General features: G+C 32.5%; 1 protein-coding gene across 1 annotated transcript in view; it reads left to right on the top strand.

The window, feature by feature from the left end:
* The first annotated feature begins 880 nt into the window (after positions 1-880).
* LOC150104943 (glucose dehydrogenase [FAD, quinone]-like) overlaps positions 881-14,656 on the top strand; it is a 50,571-nt gene continuing 36,795 nt past the window's right edge. Inside the window, exon 1 of the mRNA XM_090395092.1 lies at positions 881-998. Coding sequence (XP_090251218.1) covers positions 881-998 — 118 coding nt within the window. The remainder of the gene's footprint in view (positions 999-14,656) is intronic.

Raw genomic sequence — 14,656 nt, 5'->3', positions numbered from 1 at the left:
TTAGCCTAGTAAATGGTCTTAGTATGATTGATTGGATTCAAATCAGTAAATCTCATCAATTTTGTGATTGTCTTTTTTGTGTTTGTGACTGTCTTTTCCAACCCTGGGACCACTTCGAAGTCATGACTTTCTAAGTCTAAAAAATATCATTTAATATTTTTACTCGCTTATTCGTGACTTGATCGTCTATTTTATAATAAATAACATTTTGCACTTCTTTCCTTTATAGAAATTTAAATTGTTTTACTGTTAATGACAGAGGTAAGATAATTACATTCTTACTGAAGCCTTCCGCTTTTGGTTCTATCCTTAATACTATACCTTATAATTTGCACAACATGCACATTTTGGATGTTTGCATATATAATTATCTAAAATACTGCTAATCTATCCCTTTGTTAGATGCAAACTAAACAGAATATATCCCCCCACCCCACTTTTTTTTTTTTACAGCTTTTATCGTGACGATATTGGGAGTAGTGATGAGTATTATTTGGCAGTGGAGAAGATCTGCATACAGGATTGCGGATATTCCCAAAGTAGAATACGACTACATCATAGGTAATATATTTGTACCAATCATCCACATTACTACCATTCTTTAAGTTTGATAATCTATATAAAATCCTAAGAGCTGACCCTCGATCCAGATCACGAGGAGAAATCAAGATAAAGATAATGGTTTGTGTTTAACTGTATGCGATTGTAGATCAACATAAATGTGTGGATTTTTTTTAGATTTTACCGATGTTCCTTTCTTAAAATAATTGATATTTTGACTTTAAATTTTAAAGCGATAAAATTTTACAAGTTCTAATTTTGAAATAAATGTTTTTACTTGTCATATCTTCATACGGGTCAGAGACTCAAGAGGCTAAACATGGAACTTTTTCAAGCCTTTAGCAAGCGTAGCGGTGGTCTTCCATCAGATAATGAAGTTCATCTCTCACCTAAAGACGTTATAAAATATTCATGGCCACGGCGTGATTCGCCTGTTGGTTAGAGAATGACTACGCTATCCACTCGTTTAACCAGGCCGGAAACCATCTATTAGCTTAAGATAACTTAACTGTAGGTTAATATTTGACTTTATTGTTGTTGGTGGTGGTGGTGCAACAACTGAAGGCATTATTCTAGCAGAATTTCTTATCTAGCAAGCAACAAAATTATTGGAAACTTGAATTGAAAAAAAAAAAAAATATATATATATATATATATATCACAAACGTTGTGATATATATATAGCACAACGTTTTAATGTCAATTATGTATAGAGACCCTCTATGATGTTCATAGTTTATTTAAGCTTCAGTGTTTTAGTGTTTTTTCTTTTTTCTTTCTTTTATAATGTCACCTGATGAAGGCTGTTACAAGCCGAAACTAGTAGTGTTTTAATATTAAAACGTTTTTACTTAAATCTCGGTTCTAGTCGTTAAGTAAAATAAGCGAATATTCCTGGTGCTAGGTGTGCGGTGCTCATCCACGAAATATCAGTATCACCGATATTATATTTTTGCATTTATTCCTGTTAAAGACTCCCCCAATTCTTTGCAGACTTCATGCGATTCCTAAAATTGAACACAATATACTAATGCTTCATTGTCCTCTTCACGAGGATAATAAAGCATTAGTGCTTCATGAAGAAGGCGCTTTTCGCCGCAAACATTGCGTCACATTCCCGTTAATAGCCCGGATGTACTTTCAAAATGCACACACCTTTGAGCCATTCGAAAAGATGTCAAGAAGGCGCAGCATGTCAAATTCTTAGCTTTGTATTATTTTTAAACCGCTCAGAAGGCGTGACTAGGTGAGCTTAAATTTTGAGCTCACTCAGCACCTAGCGGCTGTGATTGGTTATTGTGTCAACCAATCCAATTGAATGTTGTCATTGTCATGAGTTGAGAGATCACTATATCCGATGGCTTTATTACAAACAGCTGTTACACATGTTTTCTGGAACTGAAAATGTGAAAGTCGATATTAGGAGAAAAATGCTAATTGTTTTTTCTTTTGCTTGTGCAGTATAGCCAGAGCCGGCGCTAGGGTCTTTGCCGCCCGCATGCAATTTCTATCTAAGCGCCCCTGTAACAATCCGGGCGTGTGTGGTTCTTTTACGATAATAAAAAGTTTAAATTATTTGAAATTTCTTAAATAAATTTTGACAGAACAGCCACACGTTGGTTCGCTAAATGTAACGAACCGGGGGTGTTGATTAGGCAGGATATTCGTTGAAAACCCGAATATTCAAAAAATTCTCAAAAGTTAAAGCAATTTTGATAAAGCCACTTCACTTTAATCGTTGAATATAATGATACAGTGATTATAGCCTTCTCACCGACCCAAATCGCTAACAAAATTAAAATGAATTTTAATTAAAGTTAAAATTTATTTGAACTACAGTTTAAAAATTCTTTCATTTTACAAGTTACTAAATTCTTAGTAACATGTAAAAATTTTTTAATAATATTTATAAGTGGAACTATCTTTTAGGAAAATAAAAGAAACTCAAGATAGATGAGAAAATAAGAAAAGAATTCAGAAATAATTACAAATTTTAATATAAGTATTCAAAAATAACATCTTTACAGAATAGCAGAAAATAAATTAAATTACATAAATATGCTTGAAATTTTTTAAATTAAAATTTTAGGGTTCTTGATTTCATGTTCACAAAATTAGAAATAAAAGTCTTAACGTCTAATTCCGCACATATATCATTTTCAATAGCTATTAACGCCAAACTAGCAAGCCCCTTTTGTGACGTACTTGTTCTTAAGTAGGTTTTAATCAATTTCAACTTGGAAAAGGAACGTTCACCGCTCGCCACACTAACAGGTAAGGTTAATAGTATTCTTAAAGCAATTGAAAAGTTAGGAAAGATAAATTATTGGACACCGTAAAATTAAGAATATCGAAAGGGTTTTGAATATTTAAATTATCCTTCCGAAAAATATCCCGGAAAGCACATAACTCGTCATATAGTTCTATTGCATTTACGTCTTTATTGTCGCTGTCCTTCAAGAGAATCTCTAAATCGTCACAATTTTTTCGTAAAACTTCGTTATTAATTTGTAGTAATCTATACAAGAAATTGAAATTATCATATTATGTTTTTAGTTGTTCAAAACGTTCTATTAACGAACACATTGCAACGTCTAGAAGTGCATAAAACACATTCACTCTAAATTTATCTTCTGGCGATTGTGGCGTTTCATCGTGATGCTCCTAGTCAAATTGTCGTGTCTTCTTCCGTCGTCGAACTTCCATACTAGTTTTAAATTCTTGTTCTCCATCCACCTCTTCACTCAGTTCTTTTGCCGTTTTTAGAACTTCTTTAAAATTTGTATCTGATCGATACTCTTGTAAGAATATTTTTAAGTTTTCGATAGATTCTAAAGCAAATGTAATGTCCATATTTCTGTCTTGAAGCATTTTACTCACAGGGTTTATTCTGTTAAGTAAATCATGCCATAGTTAAAATAAAGGACTACAAATTTTAGCACATAATTTTTGTGCTTCATGCTGAGTTTCTTTATTAAGATTTTCATTATTTAAAATTTCAAAAAGTGCATCGTAAATTTCTCGTAACTGATATCTTAGAGGGCGGATGGCATTAATTTTACTTTCCCAACGCGTTTCTGATTGCTGTTTCAATGTTAAATGTTTTACGAACTTTAAAAGGATTGCCCAACATTGTAAGAGAATGAAAAAATTGTATATTTCTTGAATAATTGCGAATAAACTAATTGTATCCGCATTCAATTTGGCTGCATCGTTAATGATCAAATTTAGAGTATGAGCAGCACACGCACTTAAAAAGCTCGAGGATTTTTGTTCAAAAGCAAATTTTGGAGCCCATATTTTTTCCCTTTCATATTTGCCCCATTGTCATACCCTTGACCTCGAATGTCTTCAATGGGAATGTTCCATTTTTCCAGTTGTTCCATTATTGTTGCACGTCCTGTAGAATCTGATATATCTGCAAAACCTAAAACGTTTTCCCTGATCTTGACAATTCCATTGTCACAAGAAACAAAGCGAATATTAATGGTCAATTGTTCTGTTTTACTTGCATCAGGTGTGCAGTCTAAAATTATGGAATAATATTTAGATTTTCGAATTGATAATAAAATTGTATCCCTGATTGCGTTATTTAAAGTTTCCAATATTTCATTTTGACTGTCTTTCCTCAAATAGTGTACTCTATTGTTTCGTTGTAGGGCCCTTTCAACATGATTTTCCATAACGGGATCAAACTTTGCAAACAGTTCGACTAATTTTAAAAAATTGCCGTTATTCCTTTCATATAATTTATCAGATGATCCGCGAAAAGCTAAATTTTGGCTACCAAGGAATTTTATAATTTCAATCAAGCATTCTAAAACACTCGTCCAATGTTTCTTTTCCATTTCATAGATGCTTTGAGTCTGACAATCAATAATAGTTTTGTTTTTTAAATTTTTATCAAGTTCCTTCCATTTTAAGAAATTTTTCATGTGAGTTAAACTAGTCTCATTGATTCAGTAGCCGCGAAAAGTTTGCAACAAAATTAAAAAACAGAATTTAAAGTTTCGGAATAAATGAACCATGTTAGTAGTATGGCGGCCACTAGTGACCAGATCAAGATCAAGATAAGATAAGGAATCGTGACGTGATTGGTTGATGACGTCATTGTGGGCGTGGCTTCATGGGTGTGTAATGTTTGGAATTTTTCTGTGGGCAAGTGTGTCACTGGCTTCTGTTGTTGTGTTTTGGTTCGCGTATGGGATTATGGGTGATGATAGATAAGGATTCGTGTTGTGATTGGTGGTGCACTAGTGACCAGATGAAGATCAAGATAAGATAAGGAATGGTGAGGTGGGTGGGTGTTGTTTTCAGATGTAGATAAGTGACGTCATTTGTTATTTGTAAATAAATGTCGTCATTTGTTATTTGTAAATAAGTGACGTTGTTGTTTTGAATGGAAAAGGGAGATATATTAGAGATAAGGATTCGTGTTGTGATTGGTGGTGCACTAGTGACCAGATCAAGATCAAGATAAGATAAGGAATCGTGACGTGAATGTTTGTTGTTATGAGATGTAGATAAGTGACGTCATTTGTTAGTTGTAAATAAGTGACGTTTTTGTTTTGAATGGAAAGGGAAATATTAGTGTATAAGTAATCGTGTTGTCATTGGTGGACACTTCTGACCAGATCAAGATAAGATAAGGAATCGTGACGCGAATGTTTGTTGTTATTGAGTTTGGAATGATAATTTAATTTAACTATATTCTATGTCACTCAAACATACAGTTTTTTTTTCTTCTATAGATGGTTGTACTAATTTTCCAATACATTTTGGGCATTTCTTTCCTGTTAAAGTGTGGGAATTCTTAGAGAAAGTCGTGATGGCTCTCGTGTTTCGAGTTTTTCTGAATAATTAATTATATACTTAAAGTACCTGTCCTTAAACACACACACACACACACACTAGACATAAAAATTGCTAATGTGTCCATGTTGATACTCTAATATATACCCTATGATTATTCTTATGGGAAAAAAAAAAAAAAAACTATTCAGTATTAGAATTACGCTTACCAAACAACATGCGATCAGTTATGTTTAAGTTAAAAAAGTACTTACAGCTTTCCAGATGACTCTTCGAAATTCGATTATTCCAAAATAGTTCAATTTTGTATCCACAACACAACACAAACACAAAAACCACAAAGAATGAAATTTCTGTAAATACTGTAACCTGAACTAGTTACTTCGTCCTTTAGATTACGGAGCGTAGATGGTGAGGTTTCGTCATTGCAATATCCCCCAGCGAGCGCTTTTCTTCAAAGGGGATGACATGAGTCACAACCGTAAATTGTGAATTTATTTTCCAATTTAGATTACTATCCGAATGGTTCGTTCTCTGTTTAATTCCTTCCCACAGTTGCTCATGCTATGTTTCCTAAGCATGGTAGGAAAGTCTATGCGCCTTTTTGTTTAGGGTAAGTGTAATTTCCTGTTTCGAATTCCGAGTGCTGTTAAGGTATGGAATTCTGACAAGTGAAATTATTTATTTTTTTTTTTTTTTCAAATTGAATGGCTATTTTCTGTATTTTAAAATTCAGTTAACTACATATTATAACCAGAATAACTGAGTAAAATAAATAAATTGTGTGTGAATTACTTTCCCACACTGTTAATTTTCATTAAGCTAGTTTGTAGATAACTGAGTGACTCATTTCCGGTCAGCCAGTCATCGTTCTTTTCATAGCCGTATATAGCGCTTACTTCAAAGGTAAAATATTTCCAGGGTAGTGTATTAGTCAAGCTTTCATGTGAGTAATGTTTACAATAGTGTTAGGTAGCAAAGATTTGTAAATGACCTCATGTGATCTTTGAGACCTAACTTGTTCGCATCACTTCCTATCCTACACATATTGCACTCAAGCTTAATGTTGTGACTAAGAGTTTTCGAGGTGTTACTCTACTGTTGGGTAGCAAAGGTTCGTAATTTGACCTTGTCTGATCGATGAGAACTAAATTATTCATTGTCACATGTTGTGATTATTGGTTTTCCATTGGTTCTGATTTTTCCCACACTGTTAGTTTTCATTCATTAACTTTGTTTCTAGATAACGAACAAATAAGACTTTTACTTCAATGAATCAAAAAAAAAAAATTCTCTGGTTACTTTGTGGCATGAAATTTCACAAGGAAAAAAAAAAAAAAAAAAAAAAAAAATGTTATCTTCTTTCTTAAATTTGTATAACACATCTACGACACCCAATTTGTTCATTTAATTTACACATTTTATTGAATGAAATATTATTTACAAATTGTATTTACTGAAGCTAACAATACAGAAAATAAATAAATTGAAAAATACATCAAAGGTTCTTCCATGGTTGTGGAATTACCATCGTATGGTTTTGACAATGTGATTCTCATCTGAAAGTTAATTTTCATTTGGTGGTTGTTTGTTGGGAATTTATTACTGTAGTAGTAAAATTAAGGGTTGCATATTTATATTTTCGAATCCAATACGTATACTTCAGAGAATTATTAAAAGCACAGAATCTTTCGTTATGTTTCCAAAAGCATTTAAAAGTACACATTATGTTTTCACGTTTTGGGCATCCAATTTCATTTAAATCAAGAACAGGCCTCCCTATTAACTTCGTTAATGTTTTTGATTTTTCTCTTCCTTTGGCAAGTAATATATGATATTTGCATGTTGATTCTATCATCCAATCTCTTAGTTTGTCCAAAGCTAGTGAACCAATTTCCCACTTCAGCTGATGGTTATATTTTATTAACCAAGAATTCTGTTTTTTAACTCTTTCAGGTAATTCTTTCCAACTACAAGGTGATTTTGTCACTGCATATCTTACACTAAAACCATCAGAAATACAAATTTCTGTAGGAAATAAATTTGAACTGCTATTCAACAAAAATTGTACATCAATTATCCCAATGATAAGTGAAAATTCGTATTTTTCACCCACTGTCGATTTTTCATAATCGTTTTCCTTCATTCTTCTTCTTCGATTACTTCATATGGCACCACAAATAAATAGTTATTTATTATTATTTCACTGATTATTAGCTCTGATCGTATACTTTATGGTAACTTTCGTTTACCAAATTCTAAACAATTAGAACTTTTCACAAAGAAACTTTCAATGAATTTGTGGCTCACCCATTATTTTTGCATTACCAAACACAAATCACAAAACAGCAGCTGCAGTGGATGAACGATTACCTTAAGTCCAAACTCACTCGACTCTCTGGTATTTCCTTATATTACTGTTTACACTTACCATCCCCTACCCTGACCGTTCCTTCAAAAATGAACCTTTGCGCAGATGACTCAACGACATGTTTTCACATGCTGTTGGATATACTGTTGGTGTGTTTTTATCTTACTTTGTGTAGGGAAAGGTAAAATTTTGTATATGTGTTATCTGTAGAGTACTAACATTTTCTCTATGCCAAACTTTAAAGAAGTGTTAAAGTCACGTTTTGTTGGTTTAATTAGATGCTTCTCTCTTTCTCTCTCTGTAAAATAACCAAATTCTAACAGTTCGGATTTTCGATTATGTGAACGATTTGTTTTCAGATAACTCAAATAATGTCAATAGATAGCATTAGACAATTTCTAAAATAATCAATACATGGATTTTCGTTTTCAACACTTTTTTTTTTCCTGTCCTGGCATTAATTTCACAGTTGTGATTTTTTAAAATAATTAAACAGAATTGCATTAAGATATAAAGTTGTGGATTTAAATATCAAGATCTAATCAGAATAACTGAGTAAAAATTCACTGTGGAAAAACACAACAACAAAAACACATCTTTGTTCATTTAAGTTTACAAATGCACATTTTATTTTGCTGAAATACTATTTACAAGTATATTCACTGAGAAAAATTCGAAACATGTAATTACCTAAAATATTTCACAATATTTAGTTAGACTCTTAACATTTTCCAAAGAGTTCAATGAATAAAATTTTTGTTACTCACTGTTTCTTGGTTACCTTACATCAAAATAGCTGGTCACGCAAAAGAATTTTTAAATCAGATACCATGGTAACCACACTTCCATACGTTTGATATTGTGTCAGTCTGGAAATGACACCATGCCTCGCTAAACATTCTGTGTATTCTTTTGTCAGCAAATATACACAAACAGTTTTTGTAAAATGTTCGTAAATGTCCCAAAATAAAGAATCTTTATCGAATTGGATAAAATCTTGAAATCTTAAAATCTTTAAAATCTTAAAGCTGACAAAAGAATACACAGAATGTTTAGCGAGGCATGGTGTCATTTCCAGACTGACACAATATCAAACGTATGGAAGTGTGGTTACCATGGTATCTGATTTAAAAATTCTTTTGCGTGACCAGCTATTTTGATGTAAGGTAACCAAGAAACAGTGAGTAACAAAAATTTTATTCATTGAACTCTTTGGAAAATGTTAAGAGTCTAACTAAATATTGTGAAATATTTTAGGTAATTACATGTTTCGAATTTTTCTCAGTGAATATACTTGTAAATAGTATTTCAGCAAAATAAAATGTGCATTTGTAAACTTAAATGAACAAAGATGTGTTTTTGTTGTTGTGTTTTTCCACAGTGAATTTTTACTCAGTTATTCTGATTAGATCTTGATATTTAAATCCACAACTTTATATCTTAATGCAATTCTGTTTAATTATTTTAAAAAATCACAACTGTGAAATTAATGCCAGGACAGGAAAAAAAAAAGTGTTGAAAACGAAAATCCATGTATTGATTATTTTAGAAATTGTCTAATGCTATCTATTGACATTATTTGAGTTATCTGAAAACAAATCGTTCACATAATCGAAAATCCGAACTGTTAGAATTTGGTTATTTTACAGAGAGAGAAAGAGAGAAGCATCTAATTAAACCAACAAAACGTGACTTTAACACTTCTTTAAAGTTTGGCATAGAGAAAATGTTAGTACTCTACAGATAACACATATACAAAATTTTACCTTTCCCTACACAAAGTAAGATAAAAACACACCAACAGTATATCCAACAGCATGTGAAAACATGTCGTTGAGTCATCTGCGCAAAGGTTCATTTTTGAAGGAACGGTCAGGGTAGGGGATGGTAAGTGTAAACAGTAATATAAGGAAATACCAGAGAGTCGAGTGAGTTTGGACTTAAGGTAATCGTTCATCCACTGCAGCTGCTGTTTTGTGATTTGTGTTTGGTAATGCAAAAATAATGGGTGAGCCACAAATTCATTGAAAGTTTCTTTGTGAAAAGTTCTAATTGTTTAGAATTTGGTAAACGAAAGTTACCATAAAGTATACGATCAGAGCTAATAATCAGTGAAATAATAATAAATAACTATTTATTTGTGGTGCCATATGAAGTAATCGAAGAAGAAGAATGAAGGAAAACGATTATGAAAAATCGACAGTGGGTGAAAAATACGAATTTTCACTTATCATTGGGATAATTGATGTACAATTTTTGTTGAATAGCAGTTCAAATTTATTTCCTACAGAAATTTGTATTTCTGATGGTTTTAGTGTAAGATATGCAGTGACAAAATCACCTTGTAGTTGGAAAGAATTACCTGAAAGAGTTAAAAAACAGAATTCTTGGTTAATAAAATATAACCATCAGCTGAAGTGGGAAATTGGTTCACTAGCTTTGGACAAACTAAGAGATTGGATGATAGAATCAACATGCAAATATCATATATTACTTGCCAAAGGAAGAGAAAAATCAAAAACATTAACGAAGTTAATAGGGAGGCCTGTTCTTGATTTAAATGAAATTGGATGCCCAAAACGTGAAAACATAATGTGTACTTTTAAATGCTTTTGGAAACATAACGAAAGATTCTGTGCTTTTAATAATTCTCTGAAGTATACGTATTGGATTCGAAAATATAAATATGCAACCCTTAATTTTACTACTACAGTAATAAATTCCCAACAAACAACCACCAAATGAAAATTAACTTTCAGATGAGAATCACATTGTCAAAACCATACGATGGTAATTCCACAACCATGGAAGAACCTTTGATGTATTTTTCAATTTATTTATTTTCTGTATTGTTAGCTTCAGTAAATACAATTTGTAAATAATATTTCATTCAATAAAATGTGTAAATTAAATGAACAAATTGGGTGTCGTAGATGTGTTATACAAATTTAAGAAAGAAGATAACATTTTTTTTTTTTTTTTTTTTTTTTTTCCTTGTGAAATTTCATGCCACAAAGTAACCAGAGAATTTTTTTTTTTGATTCATTGAAGTAAAAGTCTTATTTGTTCGTTATCTAGAAACAAAGTTAATGAATGAAAACTAACAGTGTGGGAAAAATCAGAACCAATGGAAAACCAATAATCACAACATGTGACAATGAATAATTTAGTTCTCATCGATCAGACAAGGTCAAATTACGAACCTTTGCTACCCATCAGTAGAGTAACACCTCGAAAACTCTTAGTCACAACATTAAGCTTGAGTGCAATATGTGTAGGATAGGAAGTGATGCGAACAAGTTAGGTCTCAAAGATCACATGAGGTCATTTACAAATCTTTGCTACCTAACACTATTGTAAACATTACTCACATGAAAGCTTGACTAATACACTACCCTGGAAATATTTTACCTTTGAAGTAAGCGCTATATACGGCTATGAAAAGAACGATGACTGGCTGACCGGAAATGAGTCACTCAGTTATCTACAAACTAGCTTAATGAAAATTAACAGTGTGGGAAAGTAATTCACACACAATTTATTTATTTTACTCAGTTATTCTGGTTATAATATGTAGTTAACTGAATTTTAAAATACAGAAAATAGCCATTCAATTTGAAAAAAAAAAAAATAAATAATTTCACTTGTCAGAATTCCATACCTTAACAGCACTCGGAATTTGAAACAGGAAATTACACTTACCCTAAACAAAAAGGCGCATAGACTTTCCTACCATGCTTAGGAAACATAGCATGAGCAACTGTGGGAAGGAATTAAACAGAGAACGAACCATTCGGATAGTAATCTAAATTGGAAAATAAATTCACAATTTACGGTTGTGACTCATGTCATCCCCTTTGAAGAAAAGCGCTCGCTGGGGGATATTGCAATGACGAAACCTCACCATCTACGCTCCGTAATCTAAAGGATGAAGTAACTAGTTCAGGTTACAGTATTTACAGAAATTTCATTCTTTGTGGTTTTTGTGTTTGTGTTGTGTTGTGGATATAAAATTGAACTATTTTGGAATAATCGAATTTCGAAGAGTCATCTGGAAAGCTGTAAGTACTTTTTTAACTTAAACATAACTGATCGCATGTTGTTTGGTAAGCGTAATTCTAATACTGAATAGTTTTTTTTTTTTTTTCCCCATAAGAATAATCATAGGGTATATATTAGAGTATCAACATGGACACATTAGCAATTTTTATGTCTAGTGTGTGTGTGTGTGTGTGTTTAAGGACAGGTACTTTAAGTATATAATTAATTATTCAGAAAAGCTCGAAACACGAGAGCCATCACGACTTACTCTAAGAATTCCCACCCTTTAACAGGAAACAAATACCCCAAATGTATTGGAAAATTAGTACAACCATCTATATAAAATAAAAAAAATAAAAATAAAAAAAAACGTATGTTTGAGTGACACCAGTATATAATTAATTATTCATAAAAATCTAATCACACCCGCCATCACGACATACTCTAAGAATTTCCACAGACGACAATGACAGATGTGTGTCACATTTAACTTAAACATAACAACTGCTCGTATGTTTTTGGTAAGCGTAATTCTAATACTGAATAGTTTTTTTTTTTTTCCATAAGAATAATCATAGGGTATATATTAGAGTATCAACATGGATACATTAGCGATTTTTTATATCTAATATGTATATGTGTTTGTGTGTGTATGTGTGTTTAAGGACAGGTTTTTTAAGTATATAATTAATTATTCAGAAAAACTCGAAACACGAGAGCCATCACGACTTTCTCTAAGAATTCCCACACTTTAACAGGAAAGAAATGCCCAAAATGTATTGGAAAATTAGTACAACCATCTATAGAAGAAAAAAAAACTGTATGTTTGAGTGACATAGAATATAGTTAAATTAAATTATCATTCCAAACTCAATAACAACAAACATTCGCGTCACGATTCCTTATCTTATCTTGATCTGGCCAGAAGTGTCCACCAATGACAACACGATTACTTATACACTAATATTTCCCTTTCCATTCAAAACAATAACGTCACTTATTTACAACTAACAAATGACGTCACTTATCTACATCTCATAACAACAAACATTCACGTCACGATTCCTTATCTTATCTTGATCTTGATCTGGTCACTAGTGCACCACCAATCACAACACGAATCCTTATCTCTAATATATCTCCCTTTTCCATTCAAAACAACAACGTCACTTATTTACAAATAACAAATGACGACATTTATTTACAAATAACAAATGACGTCACTTATCTACATCTGAAAACAACACCCACCCACCTCACCATTCCTTATCTTATCTTGATCTTCATCTGGTCACTAGTGCACCACCAATCACAACACGAATCCTTATCTATCATCACCCATAATCCCATACGCGAACCAAAACACAACAACAGAAGCCAGTGACACACTTGCCCACAGAAAAATTCCAAACATTACACACCCATGAAGCCACGCCCACAATGACGTCATCAACCAATCACGTCACGATTCCTTATCTTATCTTGATCTTGATCTGGTCACTAGTGGCCGCCATACTACTCATGTTCTTGGCACAAACTCCCCGTTTTCCATTTTTCTATTATAATACGTGTCGCCAAATTTACGACCATATGTATCTCTGGGATATATTATATTTTTCTTTTGAACAGGCCCCATTTCAATTAAATCAACTCGTAATTTTCCATCAATATTTCCCCATTCACCTGGATCTTCTAAATTTACAGAGATTAACAATGTGTTAGTTTCGTGGTCAACTACAACTAAATCTTCTCCTAACTGTTTTTCACTGAAATCATGCGTCTTGTTCAACAGTTGCAATAGTACTTTCATGCAAACAGGATGATGTGCACGGTTCTTCAACTCGGATTTCTGATATCGAGTTGGTTACAATCTGCATCAGAATATTTTAATAGTTTAACAAATTTATTAAGAGCCCCAGTTTGTGTCTTAATATATGCTTCTTTTGCGGCATGACGTGCACCGGATAACCTTTTTTAAATTTTTGATTTCATTTCTATTTTATACCCACAAGAAATTATTACACAACACGACACAAAGACGAAATAATAGTCCGCACTGTCAGTAGCCTACTGAGATGCGTACCATATCACTGGTTAACTAGCAACAAATGTTTTTGTACGAAAATTCGTTTCTGCGCATAAAAACCGTTCACCGTTTCACTTTAGATAGATTGCAGTAGACACAACATTCTGCAGGCAAGCATTTAGCCCTCTCGCTGCAAAATTGTAAACAGCCGGCTGATCAAAGAGGTGGCGATATACAATTTTTTTAAAATTTTTATTCGGTGTATCCGGCCTTATTTATTTTAATATTGATCATTCTATGAATTTTTTGTTTTTATGATAAAAATTTTGCTTCTTAAAAAATGAACTTATGAACCATGCCCCGGTGGCGGCGCCCCCTTCGTAGCGGCTCCCGCATGCTCTGCATGTCTGCTTCCGCCGGCCCTGAGTATAGCATCTGTTGAGGTTGCAAGTTTTTTAACGATATATATAGAGACATTTTTATTCTAGTCTTCAGAAACAACAGACAGTAAAAAATATCTATTCCTGAATAAAAAATGAATATTCTGTGTATTATAAGACGTTGTTGATCTATACAAAATATGTGAGATTGATAAAACAGAAGAACCGCTGATACTAAAAAAAAAAAACTAATCAATTTAGGATTCCCGAAAGTGTGGATAATTCCGATAATGATCGGATGTTATGTATACTGAGTCTCAGTAAACAAAATAAAATTCTTGGAAAACGGAGCGAACTATACACAAACCAGAGAAATACACATAACATGTGCAACAAATTTTACAAGATGATTTGCTGCTCCATCAAACCATATTTATTCCTGCAATACTCTCTCTCTCTCTCATA

Source organism: Typopeltis vanoorti, chromosome 7 (assembly GCF_054136105.1).
Source record: "Typopeltis vanoorti isolate ZY-2024b chromosome 7, IOZ_Tvanoo_1.0, whole genome shotgun sequence".
Taxonomy (NCBI): Eukaryota; Metazoa; Arthropoda; class Arachnida; order Uropygi; family Thelyphonidae; genus Typopeltis; species Typopeltis vanoorti.
The sequence above is the reverse complement of the archived record's forward strand: the minus strand, read 5'-3'. Positions and strand labels throughout refer to the sequence as shown.